Raw genomic sequence first — 25,409 nt, forward strand, 5'->3', positions numbered from 1 at the left:
AGGAAAATCAACTCTTTGTTCTCAAAAAACCATCCTGGTTCAGACCATTCTTTTTTCTCTCTGAATTCTTTAGGAAAACACACAGCTTGTTGATAGCTACAGCTGAGTTCTGTGATAAAAAGAAAGGCAGTCTTCCTCCTCATGACCCTTAAATGGAAAAAAAAAAAAATGGGAGACCAGGAGAAGTACCTGGCACCTGGCTTCAGATCAGCGCGATGCGCCAGCCGCAGCGCGCCGGCCGTGGTGGCCATTGGAGGGTGAACCAACGGCAAAGGAAGACCTTTCTCTCTGTCTCTCTCTCTCACTGTCCACTCTGCCTGTCAAAAAAAAAAAAGTGGAGAAAAAAAATAAAAAGAATGGTGTTCAAGGTAAGAAAATGTATTGGTCTCTTTTGTCAAAGCTCCCATATTATTCAAGACACTCACCCTTAACTCTGAAAAGTACTTTTTACTGGAAAGAAATATTACAGGAAGTCTCCTCAATTTCTGCAAGGCCAAATATGGTACCTTTACTCCCGTTAAAAAATCTCTCTCATTTGCTCATGAATTGTTTACCTTAACTCTTAGAATCTCTTGGATTCTTTAATCCAAAGCCATGGCCTACATTTACAATGTATACAGTTCCCATGGGGCCCTGGAAACAGTATTAAAATAATACTGCCCTATAGAGTTTATTGTCTATCAAAGAAAAGTGGCCAATAAGTCACTTGATTGAGGTGCTTCACTTGACATCTTAGTATCTAGTTCTTCAGCAAAGCCTCACATAGGCCAGGAGGTAAGATGTTCTTGTGTGAAGTCAAACTTGCATGACAGACTGGTTCATCAAAACCAACAAGTGACTCCAAGAAGTCTTTAAACAAGTAATTACACCAGGGGAGGAATCAGCACAGACAAGACATGGCTTTCTCAGGAGGATGGTGCTATTTAATCTTAGAAAGGGCAGCCGCTCTTCTTTCTGTGTTCTGGAACAAGGCACGAATTAAAGCTTTTACTTCACTTGAGGAAAATGCAGCTGCCAGGGGCCCTTTTCCATCTGCCCACCTGCAAAACAAAAGATAGAATTCTAGTTTCCATCAGGTCTCTGAAGTATAAACAAGATTTAAAAATCACTGTGTGAACCAAATATTCATTTCAAGTGGAAATAAAACAAGCCCTGGGCATCACTCCTCCTGCTTACAGATCTCCTCCTCAACAGAGCTCTAACTAGCACAGGCAGATGAAGAGACCAAGTGAGCAAGGTGCGATTGTTCCCCCTTATTCTACGCTCATTCAGCCCTCTCTGAACTTGACAATTATACTGCACTCACATGCCTCGACTTCCATAACTACTTTAAAAAGTGAACCACATGGGCTGGCGCTGTGGCACAGTGGGTTAACACCCTGAAGCATTAATGCCTGAAGTGCCGGCATCCCAAATGGGAGCCGGTTCAAGACCCGGCTGCTCCACTTCCAATCTAGCTCCCTGCTATGGCCTGGGAAAGCAGTGGAAGATGGCCCAAGTCCTTGGGCCCCTGTACCCACGTGGGAGACCCAGAAGAAGCTCCTGGCTTCAGATGGTTGCAGCTCTGGCCATTGCAGCCAATTGGGGAGTGAACCACTGGATGGAAGACCTCTCTCTCTCCCTCTCTCTCTCTCTCTCTTTCTCTCTCTGCCTCTCCTCTCTATGTAACTCTGACTTTCAAATAAATAATAAATCTTAAAAAAAAAAAAAAGAAATACAAAAGGCCAACCAAATACATGAAAAATACATTTCCCTAGCTATCAGGGAAATTATGCAGATAAAAACCATAATGAGGTAGCATCTCATGCCAGTTAGAATAACTATCATCAAAAAGACAAACAGCAAATGCTGGGGAGCACGTAGAGAAAAGGGAACTCTTATATGCTGTTAGTATAGCCATTGTGGATATATAGAATGAATATAGAGGTTCTTCAAAAAAAAAAAAAAAAAAAAAAAAAAAGGAAAGTGAACCACAGGCAAAACATTTTAACTGACAAAAAAAACTGGTATTAAAAAAACAAGGAACTCCCAGAGTCAATAATGAAAAACAAACCAATCCCCAAAATAAAGAGCAAAATAATAAGAACAGGCATTTTACAATAGAAGAAACATTAATGAGCAATGAAATGATGCTCAAACTCATTAGAATCTGGGGAAAAAAACAAATTAAAATAACAATGAGTTCTCATCTTACATTAACTAGATGAGCAAAAATTTTCAAATCTGGTAATTCTAAATACTGGCGAAAATGGAAACAACAGGATAAAGGAATTATGAAGCAGGTGTGCAATGGATACGACACAGAAGTGAAACTGACTGTAGCTATACGTTAAGGATGAATTTCACAAACATAATACTGAACAAAACAAGCAAGCTACTGAAGAGTCCATGGATAAAAAGATCAAAAACAGACAAGTCTGAACTTCATATTGTTCAGGAATACATGTAAATGTGGTATATAAAGAAAAGGCAAGGAAATAACACAGAGTTCAAGATGTGTGAGGAGCATTTGGAGACGGGTAGACAGGGGCCTTCAAAAGGTATTTCTACCAAAGTTGGGTAGCAGGTAGATAAATTGCATTCCTTCACATGTTACAACTTTAAAACACTTAAATTACACATCACACATCACCAGCTTCTTCAGTAAGGAATGTTCTCAATTAGAGATTAGCCCTATGTTTACTGAAATCTCTATAAGAATAAAAGATCTTGCTAAGCAGAAAAAAGGAGTTGAGACCTACTAATGTGGCCATTTCTCTCATAACAAGGCATCAATGATCCTTCTTAGGCTATTAGAAGGCCCAAAAGGTCTCATCTGCAGACTTCTAGAATGTTATTACCTAAAAACAACGTTCTTATTCACTAAGGCTTGTCCATATGTAATTAGAAGTATTTTGACGTAACTTTTTTCAAATAGAGATCCCATTTACATTGCTTTATAATGGATAATATTTGCTGCAAACAGCTGAGATACATCTAGAATGAGTATTCTAATGTGACAGGACATCTGTAGAAAACCAAGCTAAAACAGACAGACAGTAGCTACAGGGATGGAGAGGGGCCTTAGAGCCTCTACATGGAGCTGCCTGTGCCAGGAACACTATTCATTAGTAATCAATCAACACAGTATATAAGCACTCCTGGATGTGTAACACACAGGGTGCACGGCCCAAGCACATGGGCCATCCTCCACTGCACTCCCTGGCCACAGCAGAGAGCTGGCCTGGAAGAGGGGCAACCGGGACAGAATCTGGCGCCCCAACCGGGACTAGAACCCGGTGTGCCGGCGCCACTAGGCGGAGGATTAGCCTGTTGAGCCGCGGCACCAGCCGAGTATGGTTCTTCACCTCTAAAACTATTGTACTCCCTGCACAAAAACTGTTGCCCAATCAATGGTTTGAAATCAAACAGATAAATGCACCCACTGTTAAAGTGAGCAACAATTTCCATCCGAGTATCACAAGGTTGTACTTCTCACAAATGCTAGGTCATGTGTACAGCATGCCAAAACCAGATGGTCAAGCTCAAAATACTATAACAAGCAGTGCTACAAATGGTAATATTACTCTTTTGTAGCTGTGGAGAGATTTTATACATCTGTAGAAGGGTTACACGCACCGATCCCCAATCTCCTGCAAGCTGGCTTGTAGCATCATCATCAATTCTTTGAAGGGCATCCATTTTGGCACATAGACTGGAACCTCTTCTTGATATTTCTTATTCCTGCTTTCTTCTGACAGAGGTGCAAAGACTTGAGGTCCTTCATCCATCACTGTTTTGCACAAGGAATATAATCTATCACCATCTTCAGTGGAGATGTCCTAGTTTTGCGCAAAGGGAACACAACAAATAGAATTGTGCCAGCTTAATAGTAGGGAAAGGGCAGATCTGTGGTGTAGGCTGTCCAGGTGGGTCAGCTATAGTAGCGTATTTTGTGACCAATTTAGTACACCTGACTAGCTTATCAGCACTCTGACAATACTCTAAAGCTAAAATGACACAAAATATGTTTCACCAAATTATCAGTAATTCAGTTTGCCTGCAGGAAAAAATCCATTTCTCCAGCAGAATGTGGCCTGGCTTGCTGCAAGCAAGGCATGTTATCACAAGCAAGGGTTTATTCCATCTAGGCTTGGCTTCAGGTAATTTTCCTAGAGGGTCACAGCTAATCTCACTACACTGGTGTGCTGGAAATGCCACAGCTGCACAAGGCTGCATTTACTTTCCTCAGCAATTCAGTTCATGTGCAAATTAAATTACTTTATACTATACACTGGGACCACTGCCCAGTTTCTATCTTCCTCATTGGTAATTTACAAATGCTAGAATGAGAAGCAGCACAATCCTTCCTTACATAGGTATAAGAGAAATTAACAAGTCTCCAGCAAAACAGAATTAAGATAAAACTAAAAACAGGTAACATGAGTTAGATAAAAGAAACATGAACAATTTCTTCTACCATCTGTGTTGATTAAAAATGAGACCTCAATATCACTTCCTTAAAGTCACTTCTGAGACAAGAATTGCACCTCCAGGCTGGCAAGGCATTTATTTAATGGTCCTTACCTCTAAGGCAGTGATCCGGCCAATGATCTCAGAAATCGCTGTATTGAGTAAAGTCCCCATAGCCTTGCAATATATATTCACTGGCAAGACATCCTGCCACACAGTTCCAAGTCTCTTTAGCTGGTGTAGCACCTGTCAGAAGAAGACAGCTATTAACATGATAGAGATTGTGGCAATTCACATTTTCCAAATTTACACTTATGTTTTTTTGGGGGGAGGGGAGTGGATTATGCAAAGATGATGTAAGGTAATCAAGAATATTTGCTTCCTGAAATGTGTACTGAACCTGGGTAATATCCCTAGTACATGAAAAACAGACTCATCTGGAAAATACAAAAACAGCAGTAAAAAGATAAATCACTTGAGAGAGGGGCAGAGATGGAAGCTAATATTTTACATTTCCCAAATTCAAGTTCATGAGTCATCTACTTGCTACAATAAACTTACTAGGTAATGGAGAGAAAGCTTCCTATTACCTTGGTGGGGCAAGCGAAGGGAAAGTTCTTAAACATGACTGTAAAAGGTATCTAGATTTTCCAATGGGGGAGTGAAAAATCACCTGAACTACTTATTACATATTCTTTGTTGCTTAAAAAAAAGGGAGGTTATCTAAGGATACAGTATAAATTCTAGCACTAGTAACAGCCTCCCACCTGCCGGATTGCTTTACTTGCTGAAGAATAATTCTCTTCATCGTCCATGTTTGAAAAGTTCCTAGCACTTGATAATCTTTCCAAAAGTTCACCTTTCTGTGCCCGCATTTGTGCCAAAAAACAATCTGTCCCTATGATGGGAAAACAGAAGAAAGAATTTTAAAAGCTGTTCACTGACAGACTGCAAAACTAGGGCAGAAGAGAAGAGACAACATGTATCTATTCTGCTTATATAGAAACAACTGCTAGAAAACATCATAACACTGTCCTAGAGATCCTAGAAACAATTACTTCTAATACATTAGCCAGTCCCTCCAACCCCCCTCTCAGGATAATAAATAAGTCTTTCAAAACTTTGCCTAGAGTCAGACTTAAAAAAAATTATTTATATAGAAAAAGGAGCTACTTGTTATTCTTTTTTTTTTTTTTTTTTTTTTTGGACAGGCAGAGTTAGACAGTGAAATAGAGAGACGGAGAGAAAGGTCTTCCTTTTCCGTTGGTTCACCCTCCAAATGGCCATCACAGCCGGCACACTGCACCGATCCGAAACCAGGAACCAGAAGCCCCACCCTGGTCTCCCACAAGGGTGCAGGGCCCAAGCACCTGGGCCATCCTCCACTGCCTTCCCGAGCCACAGCAGAGAGCTGGACTGGAAGAAGAGCAACCGGGACAGAATCCGGTGCCCCAAGTGGGACTAGAATCTGGGGTGCCGGCGCCACAGGCGGAGGATTAGCCTAGTGAGCCGCGGCGGCGGCCTACTTATTATTCTGATATACCTATACCACCAGAGAGGAAAATCAGGAATTGAAAAACTAAATGATCCATAAAGATTCTCTGCTTTTCTTAGGCTATCATTAAATGTATTGATTTACTCCACATTTCATTTCTTTTGACTTTTAATAATCCCAATTAAAACCAAGGGGAGCTGTCTTGTTTGCAAAAGAGTAAGCCCTGACATTAGTGACCTCTTATCAACAATGCAAACAGAATTGCCACAATACAAGTCTTAAGTGCTTTCTTCTGAGCTAACTCTGATGTAGTGGTTGCAACACACACCAGCAATGCATTCTGGAACTCTAATGTACCATGAACTCGTATAACAAAAAAGTAATGCTCCTACAAAGACTGCCTTCACTTTACAAAATCAAATAACAGATCATTTGCAAATTAAATGCCCTCCCACCTTCCAATACAGTTTAGGACCACTGCCTAATTTCTAACTACTTAATTCATAAATTATGAGCATATGTGGCTGCAGCCGGCATTGTGGTGTAGTGAGTGTAGTGAGTGAGGCCACCGCCCGCAGTGCCAGAATCCAATTTGGGTGCTGGCTGCTCCACTTCCAATCCAGCTCTCTGCTATGTCCTGGGAAGGCAGTGGAAGATGGCCCAAGTGCTTGGACCGCTGCACCTGTATGGAAGACCCAGAAGAAGCTCCTGGCTCTGGGCTTCGGATTGGCCCAGCTCCAGCCATTGCAGCCATCTGGGAAGTGAAGCAGTGGATGGAAGACCTCTCTCTTTCTCTCTGCCTCTGCCTCTTTAAAACTCTGCCTTTTAAAATACATAAATAAATCTTTTAAAAAGAAAACAAATACATGAGGCTAACAAGATGCATAATCCACGTTTTCCTTCAGGTAGGAAGTCAGTTACCAAGTCTCCTGAAGCCAGGTACAAGATCCACAAATGTAGTGGTGCCATCACAAAGAATGGGAGCCAGGCGTAATCGGAACTGATGGCCGAGGGTGAGCAAGTGGTGAGCAATATACATACAGTTGTTGTGGTGAATGGCAGCCAACTGGGGCAATTTCTGCAGATTCTCCCTAGGCCAGGACGAGAGGTAGAAAGAAACCACATGTTAGTGAAGTTCTGTTTGATGAAAAGCCACCACTCTTCTAATCATCTACTTTATAAATGCTATATGTAAGAGGCAATCTCATCATTCCCAGTCCCATTAGGAGTGAAGTTACTCTGCCTGAACATGACCTTATCCTAGAACACGACCCCAGTGATTAGCAAAAAGATTAAGGGAATCAAAGTGTTTACCTGAGGCAAGTCTACACTGAAAACCTAGCAGAGCTAGGTATAATTCCCCTGAAATTTAACTCTGGTAAGTCCTTGGAAATACAAATTTATTTTCTTCTCCAAATTCCTACTTCATTTATATAGTGAATTATTGCACTACTTTCTAATTCACTGTTTTTTAACACTGACTCAAATTAGAGGCACCTGGGAAATTTTTAAATATACAGATGTTTTAACTTTACTCCAAACTAAATAATCGCTGAAAACTTTCCACAGGTGGTTTTAATTTCATCCACAATTACTATCATTGCTTTTTTTTTAAAAAAAAGAAAGATTTATTTATTTATTTATTTGAAAGGCAAAGTTACAAAGAGAGATATAAAGAAAGAGGTCTTCCATCCGCTGGTTCACTCCCCAACTGGCCACAACAGCCGGAGCTGTGCCAATCTGAAGCCAGGAGGCAGGAGCCACTTTCAGGTCTCCCACGTGGGTGCGGGGGCCCCACTATCATTGCTTTAATTCTTCTACACCTAGGCCAGCGCCGCAGCTCACTAGGCTAATCCTCCGCCTAGCGGCGCCGGCATACCGGGTTCTAGTCCCGGTTGGGGCGCCGGATTCTGTCCTGGTTGCCCCTCTTCCAGGCCAGCTCTCTGCTGTGGCCAGGGAGTGCAGTGGAGGATGGCCCAGGTGCTTGGGCCCTGCACCCCATGGGAGACCAGGAGGAAGCACCTGGCTCCTGGCTCCTGCCATCGGATCAGTGCGGTGCCATTGGAGGGCCGCGGCGGCCATTGGAGGGTGAACCAACGGCAAAGGAAGACCTTTCTCTCTGTCTCTCTCTCTCACTGTCCACTCTGCCTGTCAAAAAAAATTAAAAAAAAAAATTCTTCTACACCTATTTGTCTAGCTTAGGAAGAAATCTGCTGTAAATCCACTAGCAGTCATTCAATTAATACTTTCTAGTTTGCTGACTCAATGTCAGGCTAGCGTATACAAGCCAGAAACTACCAATTTAAGACAGCTGTCCTCATACTGAGCTACTCATCAGAATCACTGGTGGGACTTAAAAAAGCACAGATGCCTGGGTTTTATACCAGACCTTAACCAAAAGCTCTAATTGTAGGTACAGACAAATACAAAGAGTCTTCAAAACATTTTTTAAAAATATGTATTCTAGCGGCTAGCATTGTGAAAAGTAGGTTAAGCCATTGCCTGCAATACCAGCATCCCATATGGGCACTGATTAGAGTCCGGCTGCTCTACTGATCCAGTTCCCTGCTAATGCACCTGGGAAAGCAGAAGAAGATGGCCCAAGTGCTTGGGCCGCTGCACCCACGTGGGAGACCTGGATGGAGTTCCAGGCTCCTGACTTCAGCGTGGCCCAGCCCCGGCTACTGTGGCCATTTGGGGAATGAACCTGCAGAACCTGCAGATGAAGATCTCTCTGTCTTCTCTACTGCCCGCTGTTAACTCTGCCTTTCAAATAACTAAATAAATCCTTTTAAAAAATGCATATTATAAAAAACTATACATAAGGGGCTGGCAGCCACTGCCTGCCGTGCTGACATCCCATATGGGTACCGGTTTGAGTCCCGGCTGCTCCACTTCCAATCCAGCTTTCTGTTATGGCCTGGGAAGGCAGTAGAAGATGGTCCAAGTCCTTGGGCCCCTGCACCCACATGGGAGACCCAGTAGAAGCTCCTGGCTTCGGATCGGCACAGCTCCAGCTGTTGAAGCCATTCAGGGAGTGAACCAGCAGATGGAAGACCTCTCTCTCTCTCTCTGCCTCTGCTTCTCTGTAACTCTGCCTTTCAAGCAAAATAAATTTTTAAGAAAAAAGAGGCCGCCACTGTGGCGTAGCAGGTAGAGCTGTAGCCTGCAGTGCCAGCACCCCATATAGATGCCAGTTCATGTCCCAGCTGCTCCACTTCCAATCCAGCTCTCTGCTATGGCCTGGGAAAGCAGTAGAAGATGGCCCAAATTCTTGGGCCCCTGCACCAGCATGGGAAGACCCAGAGGAAGTTCCTGGCTCCTGGCTTTGAATAGGCATAGCTCCAGCCGTTGTGGCTAATTGGGGAGTGAGCCAGCAGATGGAAAACCTCTCTCTCTCTGCCTCTCCTCTCTGTGTAACTCTTTCAAATAAAAAAATAAATCGTAAAAAAAAAAAAACTATACATGAATTTCCAAATTTTTTTCCACCAAAATAAACTTACCTTTTAACTCCATTTTCCATGGATTTTTTTAAGTATGCTTGTATGTATATTTATATAGTTCTGTAAGTGAATCTAAAATATTGCCAAAACTGAGATCCATAATCTAGAACAGTGTATCTCAAAAGTGTGGCGCCCTGACAAGCAACATTGGCCTCATCTTGAGATTCATTAAAAATCCAGATCCCACCAAGACCTTCTGAATCAGAAACCTTGGGCACAGGAACCGGGATCCAGGAACTTGTAATTTAACCAGGCTTCTGGTGATGCGGAACACACACTAAAGTTCACGAAGCACTGGTCCAACACAAAGTTTCAGGATCCACAAAGGAGAAAAAGGGGCAAATCTAACTCCACCACAAAGTGAAGAGTGCTCTGAGCCAAGCAAACATCTAAGCCAACGGTCAGAATCATCCAGGAAAAGGCTGTCAGCTGACTCCTGCATGTTTTCTCTCTTCCTTGACTTGACTACAGAGAAAGTGAAGTAGGAATTTTAAACCACAGCAAAGAGAATGCAAGCAAAAACAGTAAGGTTCAAAATAAATGTCTGGCTTAATAAAAACAACAGGTGGGCCTAATTAAAAGCATCTTAATTGTTCAAAAATCTGAACTAAAAAATACTTCAAATAATAAATTGATTTTGTCTTTGAAAACAACCCTTGGTACTTATGAAATGCACAAAGTTTGTATTCCTTAAATAAAAGGTTTCTTTGGGGAAAAAGAAAACAGTCCTCGGCTATGAATAACTTTGTTGACATATTATAAAAACATTTATAAAAGGCACCCAAAATACTTAATTCAAACAAGAGAACACCTGGAGGCTTAGGGCTGAGTAACTTTTCAGATGAACCAAAACAGAGGATGCCAAGTAAATACAGCCTACAATAGCTAGGTAGCGTGACTGATCTCATTTGGCAATTAAATAGCATTCTCTTGTGGTAGGTCAGTTTGCAGAGCTTTGAATGACAAATGTGATATGATTACAGGATAACAATACAGAGTATGACTGATTTTCTTGTTTTCTAACCAAGTACAATAATTCTGAAAATGCCTTGCATCAAAAAACAGGGTTCTTTTGAGTTTTCAAATTTGTGTCACTCAACATACTATAGCATTACAGCACCCTTATTGGTTTAGTATAAATTATCAAGTCCTCCAAATGTTTTTTTTTTAATATTTATTTTATTTATTTGGAAGGCAGAGTGACAGAGAGAGAGAGAGACAGAGAGACAGAGAAAGATCTTCCATCCATTGGTTCAATTCCCAAATGGCCACAATGGCTGAGGCTGGGTCAAAGCTAAAGCGAGGAGCTAGGAATTCCACCCAGCTCTCCCATATGGTGGCAGGGGCCCAAGCACTTGGGCCATCCTTCACTGCTTTCCATGCGCATTAGCACAGAACTAGCAGAAGCAGCACTCCAATCAGCACTCAAGTTATAGGATGCCGGCATTCCAAGTGGCAACTTACCCTGTTGCACCATAAGCCCAGCCCCCAAAGACGTGTTTTAAAATGGCTTACAAATCATATTTTATCGTAAATTTTAGTAACCAAAATATCTTTGATGGAGATACAATATTACTTAATTTATCTTGGCACAGACATTTCAGACAAATGATCACCATACCTAAATGAGATACAGTGGCACTTACTTGTGATATGTTGGTACAACATCATGGAACAAATGGAAGATATTCCTCACTGAGTAGAAAAGTTGAACAGCACTAAAAAGAAAACAAAGATTTAACAGAAATGCATAAAGGATTTACTGAAAAGGAGAAAAAAATTCAAACTGTACCTTCAATGAGGGTCATCACTATCTCCTTTGTCCATTGCTAGAAAACACCATTGATCTAGATAGAAACGTACGCTCAACCAAAATCTACTAACTAGATTGTAGTTTTAAAAATCTGGACCCATTAATAAATTTACGAACAGCAGCATTTAAACCAAAGCCTCTTTTCCATTTATCAATTTATGTTCTGCTGGTGGGCAGACTATGCTTTTAGTAACAAATGAAGCTAAGCCTCAAGCAAATGTCACCCACTCCCTGCTGCACTCTGCAAAGGGCAAGGTATCAATAAAGGCACTCACTTGGTTCTCTCTGAACCAGCCTGACTTTCAGCTTTCACCTTTTCTCCTTTTTACCCAATGCAAGGAGATGAATCAACATTTTCTAGGACAGAATCCAGCCCTCAAGATTTTTTGCCCTTTAAATCTGGTCTTAAAACACCTAAAGATTATTATTAAAATATACTTCAAAAGAGCAAATAAAAGTTTGTATAGCCTACATCTACAAAAAGCATCTTAAACTATGTACCTTGAATAACTCAGAGGGATTCCACAAATATTTAGAAAAGTCACAGTTACTATATCAAAAACAGTTACCATTAATTACCATGGCACCTGACTGAATTATTTCATTCTATTTTTGCTGAATATGTAGCTGCTTAAGATTTGACAACGGGAAAGGTTTGTTCTAGCATGATTGTGCTTCTGCTTGTCCTATTAAAAACCACACCTTTTATCGGAAAGAATCTCTAGAGATATTCAGTACAAAAAATATTGTTTGGTGTTCTGTGTTCTCAAAAACTTTAAGAAATACTGCCTTAGATGTCTAACGTCTGGTCTGCTATATTTCAGGAGAGTGACATGTGAAGAAATAGTCATTCTTATAATTATTTTGCCAAAGGAATATATTCCTCCTTAATTAGGAAGAATTTTTCTTCCTTATTATTAGAACTGAATAGATTTGTAAATACTTAATTCATTAAAGCTACATAACTATCTTGGTAAACATGTTCTTACTAGAGCAAAATCAAAGAGAGGGCTTTGTATGTGGAGATAAGATAAAAAAAACTCTGGAGGTCTGTGTGAAATTGCAATTTGATTAAGGCACATCCTAACTGAAACTGTTTTCTACTATAAGAATGAAAAGTAAAAAGCTGCTAAACATAGACACAAAGGAAATAGGCTTTTGTAAGCCTGCTCAACAATCAGCTTGGGCTTCAGTCTGCCATTTTCTTCTCAGTTTAATCTAGGACCAGGAAAGGAGCTTATCAAACAAAAAAGAGATTCAGTATGAGATATGGAATAGAGTTTGCGGTACCCTGAATACAAGATAGAAGTCATCTTGAAAAAGTGACACCAGATATTTGGGATGTTTCATTCTTTTCCTTCTACTTTTGGCTGCCTAACACATTATTATTATAATTACTTTAAAAAGTAGTATTTTATGTAAATTACCCTGATTTGATCAGTATACTCTGTATACATGAATTGAAACATTACACCATGGCTGGCTAGTGCTGTGGCATAGCAGGTAAAGCCGCTGCCAGGAACGCTGACATCCCATATGGGCACCAGTTTGAGTCCCGGCTGCTCCACTTCCAATCCAGCTCCCTGCTAAAGTGCCTGGGAAAGTAGCAGAGGATGACCCAAAAGCTTGAGCCCCTGCCACCCACATGGGAGACCCAGAAGAAGCTCCTGGCTCCTAGCTTCAGATAGGCCTGCTCTAGCCATTGCAGCCATCTGGGGAGTGAACCAGCAGACAGATGATGTCTGTCTCTGTCTCTCCCTTTCTCTCTCTTAACACTGCCTTTCAAATAAATAAACAAATCTTAAAAAAAAAAAAAACTTTAAAAATGTAGTAAAAATAAATATTTGAAATGTAAATTAACTAGGGCCTAGATTTCAAAAGGTTAAAAGAACACTAGGCTAGAAGCCAGAGCAAATCGGAGCAGATGGTACCACTACTGCTATTACCACCAACATCAATAATAATAAATGAACATTTGAATATTAATTATTTTTCAAGAAGTATTTTAAATTCTTTTCTTTCTTTTTTTTTTGACAGGCAGAGTTAGTGAGAGAGACAGAGAGAGAGTTATAGACAGTGAGAGAGAGACAGAGAGAAAGGTCTTCCTTCAGTTGGTTCACTCCCCTAATGGCTGCTACAGCTTCCTCCTGGTCTCCCATGTGGGTGCAGGGACCCAAGCACTTGGCCCATCCTCCACTGCCCTCCCGGGCCACAGCAAAGAGCTGGACTGGAAGAGGAGCAACTGGGACAGAATCTGGCACCCCCAACCAGGACTAGAACCCGGGGTGCCGGCGCTACAGGCAGAGGATTAGCCAAGTAAGCTACAGTGCCGGCCTATTTTAAATTATTTTCATGTGCATCCTCATGTAGGACTCCTCAAAAGTAAAACTTAAACCAAAAGTAAAAAACTTTGTTAAAAAATGATTGACAAATTTTTTTGGCGGGGGGATGTATACTTTAAAAAAATTTTTTTATTTTAATTTTTAATTAGTTCTCAACAAAACTAATTAAAAATTGTTAATCTTGGCCAGCATCTGTGGCTAATCCCTTTTTGTTCCTAAAAGCTCCTGGCTCCTGGCTTCACATAGGCCCAGCCTATCGCTAGATGGCTGCAATGGGTAGGGCTGGGCCTATCTGAAGCCAGGATTCAGGAGCTTTTAGGAACAAAATGGGATTAGCCACAGATATTGGCCAAGATTAACAATTTTTAATGTCAAAGAAATCCATCTGTCCATCCATATATGTGGTCTAACATCTTGTTATTGTAAATAACATCTACATTAATGTAAATAAAAGTTGGAAATAAACATGTGTATTACACTGTTTTTCTAGAAAAAAAATTTATAGGATGAGAAAACTCAAAGAATTACAGCTAATTTTCTTAAGAAATGCCTAGTCAGACAGGCATTTACCCAAGACCTGCCATCTTCAGACAACTTGGAATCGTACCATTGGTCACTACTGGTGGTTGCCTCTAGTAAAGTCTGATAGGCAAGTTCCATTAACTTCTTCACCGATTCACTGATGCGGCATGTGGGCAATGAGAAGGAATGTTGGTCCAATGTATTTTCAGGCTCTAAATTCACCAACTCATTGCACTGACTTTTGGACACTCTCTGTACTTCTAGCTTGCCATCTTCATGAGGGCTGGGTAAGTCTGGCACACTTATCTTACAATCAGGAGTAATCTAAGATTAAAGCACAGAAACAGAAAATGCATTGTTTTCAGAATAAGTCAAATGCAAGTATATAGCAAAGAACAATACGCAGGTTGCTTCCATGATAAAGCTGGGGCTCTACAGAGTAATTAAACACATAGTAAACACAGAAATATTTTAATAACTGTTCACTCTTGAGTGACAGCATGTCTTAAGAAATATGCAACCTGGTTTACTATGAAACTTTTCCAAATCACTCTTTATCTTAGTGGAAACAGCAAAACTATGCAAGTGGCCCAAGATTTCAGACAAACAGAAAAACTTTTAAAAATAATTTTTCTCAGATTATTATTAACAGCAGGACAACTGTATATATGTTCTACTGTCTGAATTATTAAACAAAGTATTTCACACTAGATACAGATGTTGGCTTAGTCAATGAAATAACCAACTCAGACTAGTATATCCCTCCCTTAACAAACTCCAAATTAAAACCAAAGTAGCCTCCCTAACCTTTATATACAATGAAAATCCTCAGACTTGGGATGGGACTAGATGCAAACACTAGGCTGTGAATCTGAAAACAGTAATTTTTTTTTTTTTTTTTTTTTGACAGGCAGAGTGGACAGTGAGAGAGAGAGAGACAGAGAGAAAGGTCTTCCTTTGCCGTTGGTTCACCCTCCAATGGCCGCCGCGGCCCTCCAATGGCACCGCACTGATCCGATGGCAGGAGCCAGGAGCCAGGTGCTTCCTCCTGGTCTCCCATGGGGTGCAGGGCCCAAGCACCTGGGCCATCCTCCACTGCACTCCCTGGCCACAGCAGAGAGCTGGCCTGGAAGAGGGGCAACCGGGACAGAATCTGGCGCCCCAACCAGGACTAGAACCTGGTGTGCCGGCGCCGCAAGGCGGAGGATTAGCCTATTGAGCCGCGGCACCGGCAGTAATATTTTCTTAACCTAACTTTTAACATTCATCTCACTTCTCTGGATCTTGTAAAATGAATATACGGTACTGATAATGGCTTTCAAACCCTGCTTCTCAAAGATGCCTCAGAGGCAAAAGAAAAAAGGAGAGATTAAGCACGTGGAGACAGTGGGCTCCCTACTCCCACATACTGCACATACTGAACCTCTATGGAAAATTTCTTATAGAAAAGTTCCAAATCTAAGAAAAAATGTTTAAGTCACAGATTTGGATTATTAATCGATAAATTGGTATAATATATACCTCAGAAAGCTGTTATAGTTTAAATGAGAGTACAGATGTCAAAGATTAGGTTGTCAAAAATTATGGCTACCATTAGAATGCTGATGAAAACATGTAACTACAGAGATGACAAAGAATGCTAATGCTGGTCAGAAAAATAGTGGGCCCAGAATACAGATGATCAAAAGAGTTTGATTTCATGAGAATGGCAATGGAATCTAAGACGAAAAAATAGATCTAATGTGTTATCTCTCAAGTAAAAAGGTAAAAACAAAACAGCAAAAGAGAACAACTTTACAGATCTTTTGGGAAAATAGTATACATAGAGGAACTTAGAGAAAGAATTTAGATAAAGATAATAAAAAAACAATTAAGTTGAAAAAGGCTTTTAGAGAGGGAAGAGGAGCTTTTCAATGTTAAATAGTTTAGAAGATCTCATTCCAGGGCCTAAACTCTAAGAGAAAGACTCAGGTTAGTATTTAGAGCCGTGGTTCTCAACCAGAGGCAATTTTGGCAACATCTGGGATACTCCAGGTTGTCACAACTGGGAGAGGTACTACTGGCATCTTGGGATAGAGGTCCCACAGGACAGCCCTACACAAAGAATGATCTGGCCCCAAATGTCAACAGTGCCAATACTGAGAAGTCATGACCTAGAGCAAGCTACATTAGGATTTAAGAACTCAAAAAAAATGCAGTTTTATAAAATATCAGAATGACTTGAGTAGGGATCTCAGAGATTTTCTAATTCAATTATCTCATATTATGGAAAAGGAAAATGAGGTCCAAAAATGTTAGAAGATTAAGTCCAGTCAGACAGTAATCCAAAACTGCTATTTACAAAAAGGAGTCATGACAGAAATAAAGGGGGTTATACTAACTCATTCACCAAACATTCACTGTGCACCCTAGCAGTGTTACATGCTAGAGTGTACCAGCTATTTCAGTGATGCTGGAGATAGAACAGTAACCAAAAGGGTCAAACACAAAAACCCTGCCCTCGGGGAGCTTAGTTCCTGAAGAGTGAGAAACAATAAACGATTCACATAAAATACCGTTCGATGATAACTAACATAAAGAAAAATAAAGCAATTAAGATGGACAGAAAAAAAGGAGAAGGTCACAATTTTTTAAGAAGTGGTCAGGAAGTGCTTTTTTAAAAACAGCAAGTCAGGTATTTGTGGTAAGAGGGAACAAAAGACTGAGGTTCTGCAACCTAGTGGGCCTGGCCCCTTCAAGGAACAGCAACGACTCCAGAGTGCCTGGGCAGAGCAATGGAAGAAGAACGCAACAGGTGAGAGTTACAGAGTCCATGGGAGAAATCACACAAGGCCTTGCAGGCCATTGTTAAGGGTATTGGGTCTCCCATGAGATGGAAAGCCACTGGATTTGGGGCAGAAGAGGGACATAATCAAATGATATTTAGGTAAAAGAAATCACAGCACCGTTCCTGGCACAACAGATATTGGTTCCCTTAACAATCCAGAATTACCACAAAATGTGTTAATATCTGAGTACTTCACAGAGCTGATTATATTGTTGGAGTGAACACAGTAATGGGCTGCCCCAAAGAAAATGGGAGATGACAGAATAAAGGATTAAGGAAGAAAGGGAACAGTCTCTCAGTGATGGCATAAATGGCTGAGTAGTCTTCTATTAAGGGACTGCCTTGTTCTGTTTTAATCTCAATAGTTTAGTTTCTTGCATTTACAAAATATTATTTGACATAGGTAAGAAATGAAGAAAATAAAACAGAAAAGAAAGTGCCCACAATTATCTAAGGTCAAAAGAGTAAATTACCCATAATGCAAACTACTTAGCCTTGTAGGCTTAATTATTTATACCCTGGGTTTCTTTTTAATTTATTTGTTTTAATATTGTAACTTCAAAACCACTCCACCTATTAGCCTAGGAGATGAAGTCAACATTTTCACAATACAATACTTCCTGGACCTAATACAGTCCAAGAATACCTATCCCAAAACTGTGGACTAAAACCTTCAGTAATAAAGGTAAGAATAATCTGCTGTCTAATTTCAACAACAGCAGTCCAATACATTTATACAGAACTTTTCATAAACACTGCATTCACATGCATTATCTTATCTGGACCTCACAATACCCAAAGAAAAGGTAGATATAGGGACCACTTTAATGGAGACAAAACCAACTTTCAGAAGAATAACTTGCCTCAGTGACCTCGGCAACTGTTATGCTCTCTTCCACCTTATTATATGTGTCTCAAAAATAAGCCGCTTCCTAAGTGCAATGTCATATAACCCTGATACCTTCACAGTGTTGTGGATTTCAGAGGTCATTAGGTTTCTGGCCGCCACAATCACATCCTGGCACTTCTTGTTAGCAAAATGAGAATTGATGTTACGGGCATATTTCAGCAAATCAGTAGTATCACCTTTTAAAAACCTCATCTCCTTTAGGGCTTTTTCAAATTCTTCAGTAGACTGTATGATCTGACAAACACAAGGAAAATGAAAGAATTATATACTTGTCCCTTGCCATCTATGGGGAACTGGTTCCAGGACCTTTTTCAAATATTAAAATCTATGGATGCTCAAGTCTCTTATATAAAATAACACAATACTGGAATATAACCCATACATATCCTCCCATCTGTTTTAAATTATCTCTAGATTACCTCTAACATATAATAAAATATAAATGCTATGTATAAACAGCTGTTATACTGCATTGTTCAGAGAATATGACAAGGAAAAAATTCTGTACATATTCAATAAAGTTTTTTTTTTTAAATATTTTCACTCCACAGTTAGTTGAATCCACAAATGGGGAACCCACAGATACAGAGAATTGACTATACATATACTCCATCTCAGTATTAAAATTTCAAATCCAATATATAAGAAAGAACAAGAATAGTTATGGACGTTTAAGTTTTAGATAAGATCATCAATTACCAGGTATGAAATACAGATTTTTCTGTTTTTTTTATAATTAAAAATATTTTATTAAAAATAACTACATATTTATGGGGTATGGTGACATTTCTTTTTCTTTGTGATTCAAGAAGCATTTTAAATTGAATAATTTTTAACATTTGCCACATTCATTTCATATGTAGATATTATATACATACATATGTATATATACACACTATTTTTTCTTGAAAGCAAGGCTATTAATATCACATAATATGGGAATCCTGACAATGTTCATAAAAAAGGCTATTTTGTCATATAGATGGTATAACTCAATGAAGACAATATTTATAACTATATACCAAAAATAAGACATCCACAATATTTTTGTACTTTCTATATATATTAACTTCCACATATAAGAGAAAACATGATTTTTTTCTTTCTGTGTCTGGCTTATTTTACTTAGCATAATGATCTTCAGTTCTATCAACTTTGTTCCAACAGTCAGGATTTCATTCTTTTTTATGGCTAATAGTCTATTCTCTCTATATATGTACTGCATTTTCTTTATCGACTCATTAGGTGATGAACACCCAAGTTGATTCCATATCTTTGCCATTGTGAATCTGGCTGCTAAAAATGGAAGTACAGGTATTTCTGTAATATGCTGACTTCACTTCCTTTGGATATATTCCCAAAAGTGGAATAGCTCAGTCATATGGTAGATCCATTTTGTATAATGGTAAAGGTATCACTTGGGATGCCCATATTCTATATTTCACTGCCTGGGTTTGAGTCTCAGCTCTGCTCCCACCCAGTTCTAGCTTCCTGCTAATGTGCACCCTGGATAACAGTGAATAATGGCTCAAGTAGTTGGGTCCTTGTCACTCACATAAGATTGAGTTAAGCTCCTGGTTTTGATCTGGCCTAGCCCTGGCTGTCACAGGAATTTGGGGAGTGAACTAGCAAATGGGAGATCTCTATTTGTCTCTCTTTCACTCTGTCTCTCTGCCTTTCAAATAAATAAAACAAATATTTAAAACAAATTCATTAGGAAAAATATCTTAAATATAAATTTTTCTTTTTAAACAAGATGCATTTATTTATTTGAAAGGCAGAGTAACAGAGAGAGGAAGAAACAGAAAGAAAGAGAGATCAATCATCTAGTCACTGGTTCACTCCCCAAATGGTTGCAACAGAAAGGGCTTGGCCAGGCCAAAGCCAAGAGCCTGAAATTCCATCCAGGCATCTCACATGAGTGGCAGGACCGCCATGGAAAGCCATCCTCTGCTGCTTTCCCAGGAACATTAGGAGGAAGCTGGATGGGAAATGAAGCAGCCCAGATTTAAACCCGTGCCCTTATGGGATGCCAGCATTGCAGGTGGTGGCTTAATCCACTTTGTCATTACACCAGCCCCTAAATAAAATTTTCTAATTTTATTTAGTCAAAGATCTTTAAAACACTTATTTTAGTATTCAAGTAAATGCTAAAAATAAGCAAAACAGTAAAGTATCATACAAAGATACTATAGCTAATAAGTATAAAAGAATTTTTAAAAGTATGAAAAAACGTCCTCAAAGAGCATGCCAAAGAGAAATGAAGCTAAGGTGAATTTGCTTCAATTCATCATTTAAAATTTCTTTATTTTTTATTTTTGATTAACATGTAATACTTGCATATTTTATGGGGTATCATGCATTATTTCAACAAATATATATACAGCATAAATTGAGCCAAGAAATTAGCCTTTCCACTTCCTTATCTTTATGTTCAGAGTTTACCAGCACCTCTCTTCCAGTTGTTGATACAGTATACATCACTGTGAATTAAAGTTATCTCAGTGTACCATAGAACACGAGAACCTGTTACTTCTATTTAACATGAATAATTTTTTAAAAGATGTAACTAAAGAACAAAAGATTCCAAAGGAAAACTAAAAGTCAACAATAGGAACCAAGACACCAAGTGTCTTAAAACTTTCATATCCCTGCTCTTTACCTCTTCATATTGCTGTAACTTGCTGCTGTTTGTTGGAATAGAATAAACCAAACAGTTTTTGATGAGGCACTCAGACAAGTCCTCCCAGATTACATCACCAAGTATCTCAGCCAATACAACTGCCGATGGTTTTTCATTTTCTAGGTCAGTATCAAGCGGCAAATCTGAATTCAAAAGAAAAAATTTTAAATAAAAAAACAAAGTCCTGTTATATTATTAATTTCCATAGTTTTCTAGAAATCTTTAAGATATTAGGAAGAAAACAGCATAAATTATTCCTGAGCCATGTCAATGATTGCATGTAAATACATGACAAACTACTTTTATTATTTTATTTTTACTGCTCAAATGAGTCAATTATACTATATTACTGCCTGCACTCTGTAACACTGAGATATTAAGCTATCTACATTATAATCAGCTCATCTGAAAATATGAAATATGACAAGTATATAGAAAATTTCTGCTTTCCAAGTCAAAACTGGTTTAGAAGAAAATCTCATGCTACAAAATAAAAAATGCATTTTCTCCATCTATGCATAGGATCTGAGAGCTTATCCAAAAAAAGCAGTAAGCATTCTACTAAAGCAAGCTATCTGGTCTACCAAACAGAGTATTTCAATACATCCTCTATAGTATATAGTTTTTTCCAACACATTTTAATGATAATATATTTAGGATAGCCTACATTATTCAATTAAACAGTCTCTAAGAACCTATGGCCTTGGGCTGGCATTCTGGCGTAGTGGGTAAGGCCGCTGCCTGCAGTCCAGTTGCTCCACTTCTGATTCAGCTCTCTGCTATGGCCTAGGAGGGCAGTGGAGGATGGCCAAGTACTTGGGCCCCTGCACTCGTGTGGGAGACCCAGAAGCTCCTGGCTCCTGCCTTTGGATCAGTGTAGCTCTGGCTGTTGTGGCCATCTGCTGGAGTGAACCAGAAGATGGAAGACATCTCTCTCTCTTTCCCTCTCCCTCTCTGCAATTCTGCCTTTCAAATAAATACATAAATAAATTAAAAAAAAAAAAAAAAAGAACCTATGACCAACATAGAAGGAAGAGGATCAGTAAAAAGAACCAGGGGGACGGCGTTGTGACATAGGGAGTAAAGCCACCGCCTGCAGTGCCAGCATCCCATATGGGTGCCGGTTCAAGTCTTGGCTGCTCCACTTCTGATCCAGCTCTCTGCTATGGCCTGGGAAGGCAGCAGAAGATGGCCCAAGTCCTTGGGCCCTTGCACCTGCATGGGCGACCCAGAAGAAGCTCCTGGCTCCTGGCTTCGGATTGGCCCAGCTTCAGCCATCGTGGCCATCTGGGGAGTGAACCAGCAGATAGAAGAGCTCTCTCTCTCTCTCTGCCTCTCCTTCTCTATCTGTGTAACTCTGACTTTCAAATAAATAAATAAATCTTTAAAAAGAAAGTCTCCATAGAATATTGTGCACTAAAATTATAAGATTTTCTAACAAAGATCAGTGCAGCTGTGGCTGTTGCAGACAGCTGGGGAGTAAACCAGTGGATGGAAGACCTCTCTCTCTCTCACTCTGACTTTCAAATTAATAAATAAATAAATCTTTAAAAAAAAAAAAAGGGCAAGGCCCTCATCTAATATGATTAGTGTCCTTATAAAAAAGGAACACACTAGAGATGCAGGCACAAAGAGCAAAAACCATGTGAAGACATGAAAAGAGGCTTCAGGGAAAGCCAAACGTGCCAACACTAGAACAAGCAATACAAGACAGAGTATGTAAAACCAGGTCATTAAAAACCCTAAGGATGGGGCCCGCGCTGTAGCGCAGTCGGTTATCACCCTGGCCAGAAGCGCCCGCATCCCCTATGGGCACCGGTTTGAGACCCGGCTGCTCCACTTCCAATCCAGCACTCTGCCTCGGCCTGGGAAAGCAGTGGAAAATGGCCCAAGTCCTTGGGCACCTGCATGCACGTGGGGGACCTGGAAGAAGCTCTTGGCTCCTGGCTTTGGATCAGCCCAGCTCCAGCCATTGTGGCCATTTGGGGAGTGAACCAATGGATAGAAGGCCTCTCTCTCTCTCTGCCTCTCTCTCTCTGTAACTCTGCCTTTCAAATAAATAAATAAATCTTTAGGAAAAAAAAAAAAACCTTAAAGATGCTTATATTGGTGATAAGATATAAGGAAAATAACAGCTACTGCAAAGAATTTAAAAATACATCATATGCTTCTGTATATTAAGATAATCGAAAATGAATCTTGAAGTGAATGGAAGGGGAGAGGGAGTGGGAAAGGGGAGGGTTGTGGGTGGGAGGGACGGTATGGGGGGGAAGCCATTGTAATCCATAAGTCGTACTTTGGAAATTTATATTCATTAAATAAAAGATAAAAAAAAAAAATACATCATATGGCCGGCTCCGCGGCTCACTAGGCTAATCCTCCGCCTAGCGGTGCCGGCACACCGGGTTCTAGTCCCAGTCGGGGTGCCGGATTCTGTCCCGGTTGTCCCTCTTCCAGGCCAGCTCTCTGCTGTGGCCAGGGAGTGCAGTGGAGGATGGCCCAGGTGCTTGGGCCCTGCACCCCATGGGAGACCAGGAAAAGCACCTGGCTCCTGGCTCCTGCCTTCGGATGGGCGCAATGCACTGGCCGCGGCGGCCATTGGAGGGTGAACCAACGGCAAAAGGAAGACCTTTCTCTCTCTCTCTCTCTCACTGTCCACTCTGCCTGTATAAAAAAAAAAAAAAAAAAAAAAAGGCTTTTAAAAAAATATATACATCATATGTAATGGAAATTAAACTTGCTCTGGATAGTTTCACAAAACCGAAATTGCAACGGTAAAGCACACCTTACAGGACAATATATTTTGAAGAAACTTTTTAAACAACTACCCTAAAGACTAAATTTGTAAACCTTAGTATAGATAGGAGACATGAGTTTTAAAAAACAAAACACAAAAACCATCCTAGTATTCAGAGTTGTCCAGAAGATGGAATACCTGAAGAAGTGAATCCCCCGTCACTGAAGGTACTCAAGGTGGCTATATGACCACCTGATGGACTGTTCGAGAGGAGAACTCAAGCATCAGAGAGAACGGGACTGAATCACCTCTTTGATTCCTTCTTACTTCTCAGATGCTCTGTTTACAACTTTGTTTCTGTCTAATAAAAATAAACTTGTACTTCTCGGGTAGACACTGGGCCTAGTGATTAAGACATCAATTAGGATGCCTGAGTCCCACATCAGAGTGCCGAGGTTGACGCCTGGATCCAGCTCCTGACTCCACTTGCTAATGCAGACCTTGGGAACTAGCAGTGGTGGCTGAGTCCTGCCACCAGAAAAGGAGACCTAGATTGAGTTCCAGTTCCAGACTCCTGGCTTTGGACCCCAGGCTTTTGAAAGCATTTAGGGAGTGAACCAATAGATGTCTCTCTCCTCTCTGCCTCTCAAGTTAAAAAAAAAAAAAAGCTTTTTCCCCTCTCCCAAAATTGAATTTCTCCTTAAGCAAACTTAAGTGAAGAATCTGGGAAGAATACAATCTACTTTGGACTTCTATAGTTTATACATATCCATTTTTTTTCTTCTCTACTCCTGTCAAAATTATACAAAGAATTCCCTGCCTTACATCTAAATTATTTATATATAAACTGTATATGACTATCAGGAAGGTTTACAAACAATAGCAGAATTTCTTTTTTGTCTTCTCCACAGCAGCACAACTTGTGCAGACTAGTCAACAAGACAACTGAGAACTCGGGCACAGAGGGTTAAGCCATCACTGTGATGCCAGCATCCCACATCAAAGAGCTGGTTCAAGTCCCAGCTGTTCTGCTTCCAATCTGCTCCCTGCTAATGTGTTTGCAAAGGGAACCAAAGATGGCCCAGGTGCTTAGGCCCCTGCTACCCATGTGGGAGACCTGGATGGAGTTCCTGGCTCCTGCCTCCAGCATGGCCCAGCTCTGGCTGTTGTCAATTAGGGAATGAACCAGTGGATGGAAGACCTCTATTTCTCTCTCTCTATTTTGCCTTTCAAATAAATACATAAATCTTTTAAAATACTAATAACTCAGAATAGTTAAGGAAAAGCAAGTCAGATAGACTAAAAAGCAACAGTACTAAGATAAAACACCAGGGGTGGTATTTGGCCTAGCTGTTAAGATGGAACTTGAGGGTCAGCATGGTGGTACAGTGGGTTAAGGCTCTGTTTGGGACACCTGTACACCTGTATCCCATACTAGAGTGCCACCTGGAGTGCCAGCTACTCCACTTCCAATCCAGCTTCCTGCTAATAAATCCTGAGAGACAGGTGATGATGGCCCAAGTACTTGGGTCTCTCTGCCACCCACAAAGAACTAGGCAGAATTCTGCAGGCTCCTGATTCTATCTGGCCCAGCCTTGGCTGTTGTAGGAATTTGAGGAATGAATCCGCGTATGCACACACATGTTGCATCACTCTGCCTTGCAAATAAATTAATCTTAAAAAAAAAAAAAAAAAAAAAAAGACATCACTTGGGATGCCCTCTTGCCATCTCAAAGTGCCCTGGGTTCAAATCCCAATGCTGCTTCCTGCTAATGAGCACCCTTAGGGGCAGGAGGTTATGGCTCAAGTACTTGAGCCACTGCCACCCATGTGGGAGCCCTGAATTGAGTTCCTGGCTGCTGCAGGCATTTGGGGAGTGAACTGTTAGATGGGAGATTTCTCACTCAATCTTTCTGCCTCTCAAAAATTAAATACCAGAAGAAACTTACAATATGGAATCCCCCCAAAAAGGATTCAAGTGACACAGAAACTGTCTGTTTACAAAGATCTAACCAATGATCTGAGTTGAATGTAACTATTCCCTGTGTTAAACCCTAGTCTGTTTATATCAGATTAACAGATTTTCCCATTGAAATATGCAAAACAGTACTTGGTTCATTTCTGC

At 40.3% G+C, this 25,409-nt stretch overlaps 1 protein-coding gene across 2 annotated transcripts in view; it reads right to left on the bottom strand.

The window, feature by feature from the left end:
- Window positions 1-427: 427 nt before the first annotated feature.
- Window positions 428-25,409, bottom strand: part of ZW10 (zw10 kinetochore protein) — a 35,445-nt gene continuing 10,463 nt past the window's right edge. For both annotated transcript variants that reach the window (XM_008261207.5, XM_017343240.4), the window contains 9 exons: window positions 20,527-20,690; window positions 17,916-18,098; window positions 14,213-14,451; window positions 11,097-11,168; window positions 6,869-7,038; window positions 5,220-5,350; window positions 4,567-4,698; window positions 3,619-3,821; window positions 428-1,040 (listed from right to left, as the gene is read on the bottom strand). In XM_008261207.5, coding sequence (XP_008259429.3) covers window positions 920-1,040; window positions 3,619-3,821; window positions 4,567-4,698; window positions 5,220-5,350; window positions 6,869-7,038; window positions 11,097-11,168; window positions 14,213-14,451; window positions 17,916-18,098; window positions 20,527-20,690 — 1,415 coding nt within the window. In that variant the 3' untranslated portion in view covers window positions 428-919. The remainder of the gene's footprint in view (window positions 1,041-3,618; window positions 3,822-4,566; window positions 4,699-5,219; window positions 5,351-6,868; window positions 7,039-11,096; window positions 11,169-14,212; window positions 14,452-17,915; window positions 18,099-20,526; window positions 20,691-25,409) is intronic.

Source organism: Oryctolagus cuniculus, chromosome 1 (genome assembly GCF_051225735.1).
Source record: "Oryctolagus cuniculus isolate XC-2025 breed Fujian yellow rabbit chromosome 1, ASM5122573v1, whole genome shotgun sequence".
NCBI classification, from domain to species: Eukaryota; Metazoa; Chordata; class Mammalia; order Lagomorpha; family Leporidae; genus Oryctolagus; species Oryctolagus cuniculus.